We start from the raw sequence: 2,619 nt of genomic DNA, 5'->3' as shown, positions 1-2,619 counted from the left end.
CATGTTGAGGTTAATTGGTGATTGTAAATTGTCCGTAGGTGTGAATGTGAGTGTGCTTGGTTGTCTGTCTCTAAGTGTGGCCCTGTGATAGACTGGTTACCTGTCCAGGTGAACCTGCCTTCGCCATAAGTCAGCTGGGATAGGCTCCAGCCCCCCCGCGACCCTCGTGAGGATTAAGCGGTGTATAGAAAATGGATGGATGGATGGTCGTTTCAACATGGATTAAAATCAGTCTAAAGACTTTAAAAGCCTCCTGAGGAGTCCTCCATCCCTTCACTCTGAAAGCCTGGTGCTCACATTCATAAAAGCCACATTCTACGTGACAACGTGTGTGTTTTAGGACAGCCTGTAAATAATACTGAGGAACAGTGTGCTGACTCTACATCTACAACAGTGTGATGACTTTGCCTCTACATATTCTGTACGTGGAGGATAATATTAATGCAAGGAATTCATTTTAATAAATAATCATTTTAAAGTCCACATCCTTCTGGAAATCCTGCTTCCACCTCTGAGGAGCTACCTGGACGTGTCCGCATGTCGGCTGTGCTGTCCAGTGAATGCAGCAGAATGATGGGACCACAGCCGGTCCATCTAAATGTCTTCAACTGAACATATGGCTCGACTGTATTCTCTGTAGACTGTATCTCTACCACAGTGTCTTAAAGGTGGGCTGATCCGTGCACACAGCCCAGCGACGGGTTCCACTGGAGTGTTGTTTAGCATGGTTCTGAATCCAACGGGCCACTGCCATGTCAACTAAACCATAGCTATCAGCACATCCTGATCCACGTCGGTGGTGGTAACTGGTTAAGTTGGCACTGAAACAAACAGGCTGCAACAGGGTCAGGTGACCGCTGAGTGGACAGTAAGGCTCCTCCAGGATGAGAGTCTGCTGTAGAGGCTGGTGTGACAGCCACAGATCAGGTTCTGCCCCGACGTGATCTGTCTGTCTGTGGAATGTGACAGTGATTTTATAAAACATTACAAAAACTATACATGTGCATTTGGCTTCAGTCTGATGACAGAGGAACCGGGTCAATGCACAGCAGAACAGCAGCAGGACGGACTGCTGGGCTCATCGTACACCTGTGGCTGGACTTTGGTCGTGTTCTTCTCAGGGTCAGGCTGGACAGTGACAGTAAAAGTGATGGATGTGTTAGTGGTGGAAGTCCTGGAGTCCGTGTTAAGGGCTCGTGTACGACGGAGCAGAGAGCAGGACCGTGTGGATGAAACGATATGTCGAAGCTGTAAAGGGTCCCACACACTTAGACTGGTATGGATGAGCGCTACTCTCATCCACATCCACGGTAACACAACAGAAAAACAACAGAACTCAGTGATTGGCACTCCTATTCAAATGTTCCTTTGCTGGAAAGGCTGTGTTCTATTTTACATCCTTGAAAACCCTCATGAGCAGAGCCGTGAGTCCTTTCAACATTTTCTTCCCCTCGGCTCACTTCCTCTCCGAGTGCCGTGGAAATGTTTCCTCCAGTGAATTCAAGTATTTTAATGTCATTTTAAACAGCTGAGAACATCTGTACTGAGACGTGAGCCGCACCAGACCAGCTCTGGACGTCTCCGGTGCGTCGGCGCCTACACGTCGATAGCCACCCCGTGCTTAGTGGAGATCACATCCCTGGTTCCCGTCAGGTACATGAGCACTGAGCACAGGTGAGGAAGGGTGGCCGTGGTGCTGACGTACAGCCAGTAGGGCAGCGGCGCCGTGTTGCCGAACGGACACACCCACAGGCCGTGGCGCACCGCGTCCCGGACGTGGTGCGTGGCCATGGAGATGAAGAGCATCCAGGGCAGGGAGCACCAGGCGTCTTTGAGGCGTCCGACCCACATGAGGAAGCGGAGGGTGAGGCAGATGACGGGGATGAGGGAGGAGCAGTGGAGGGGAGGACGCTGGGGGAGGGAGACGGCAGCCTGGAAGGACAGGAGACGGAGTCAACACCAAGTACTCAGCAACACGTTGTTCACATGAATGACATGCAGCTATTATTACTACAGCAGCAGCAGCAGCAGCAGCACTGAGAGTCACGTGCTCACAGAGCTTTAAAGGCATTTAGGAGTTTTTATTAATTGATTTTTTCCAAATAAATGTGGTCTCCTTTACTGATTATCAAAAGTAAACATTAAAAGAGTAATGCGTCGCCAAGAGTCCGACTGAAACCGGCAGAACTTTAACACCTCCATCAGAGTTTTAACCTGGTGATGATGTGGAGGATGATATTCAAGTCTAAATGCACAGATCACATGATGGTCTGGCAGACCATCGATGCTGCAATGACAAAGTAAAATACTTAATATATATAATTCATATATTATATTATCTATATAATACTGTGGCCTCTCCATCTGTAGCCAGCGCTCTGTGTTCCACCCACATCGTTATCTCAGCGGTTACACAAGAGGACTGAGGAAGTCACAAATAAAGGGATCTGTGTTACACTTGGTTATATTCTAGATTTTAAACCAAGGCTTTTATTTTTACATCAAATGAAACTGGTTATCAGTCTCCCTGATGACTACCAGATAGATGGATAGATAGATGGATAGATGGATAGATGGATGGATAGATGGACAGATGGATAGATAGATAGATAGATAGAT

At 48.0% G+C, this 2,619-nt stretch overlaps 1 protein-coding gene across 1 annotated transcript in view; it reads right to left on the bottom strand.

Annotated features, from left to right (window-relative positions):
* Window positions 1-186: 186 nt before the first annotated feature.
* The window catches only part of tmem267 (transmembrane protein 267), a 5,882-nt gene continuing 3,449 nt past the window's right edge, over window positions 187-2,619 (bottom strand). The window contains exon 3 of the mRNA XM_008287969.1: window positions 187-1,932. Coding sequence (XP_008286191.1) covers window positions 1,597-1,932 — 336 coding nt within the window. The 3' untranslated portion in view covers window positions 187-1,596. The remainder of the gene's footprint in view (window positions 1,933-2,619) is intronic.

This window comes from Stegastes partitus, unplaced genomic scaffold (genome assembly GCF_000690725.1).
Source record: "Stegastes partitus isolate 25-593 unplaced genomic scaffold, Stegastes_partitus-1.0.2 Scaffold531, whole genome shotgun sequence".
Classification (NCBI taxonomy): Eukaryota; Metazoa; Chordata; class Actinopteri; family Pomacentridae; genus Stegastes; species Stegastes partitus.
This window is presented reverse-complemented; position numbering and strand designations above follow the sequence as displayed.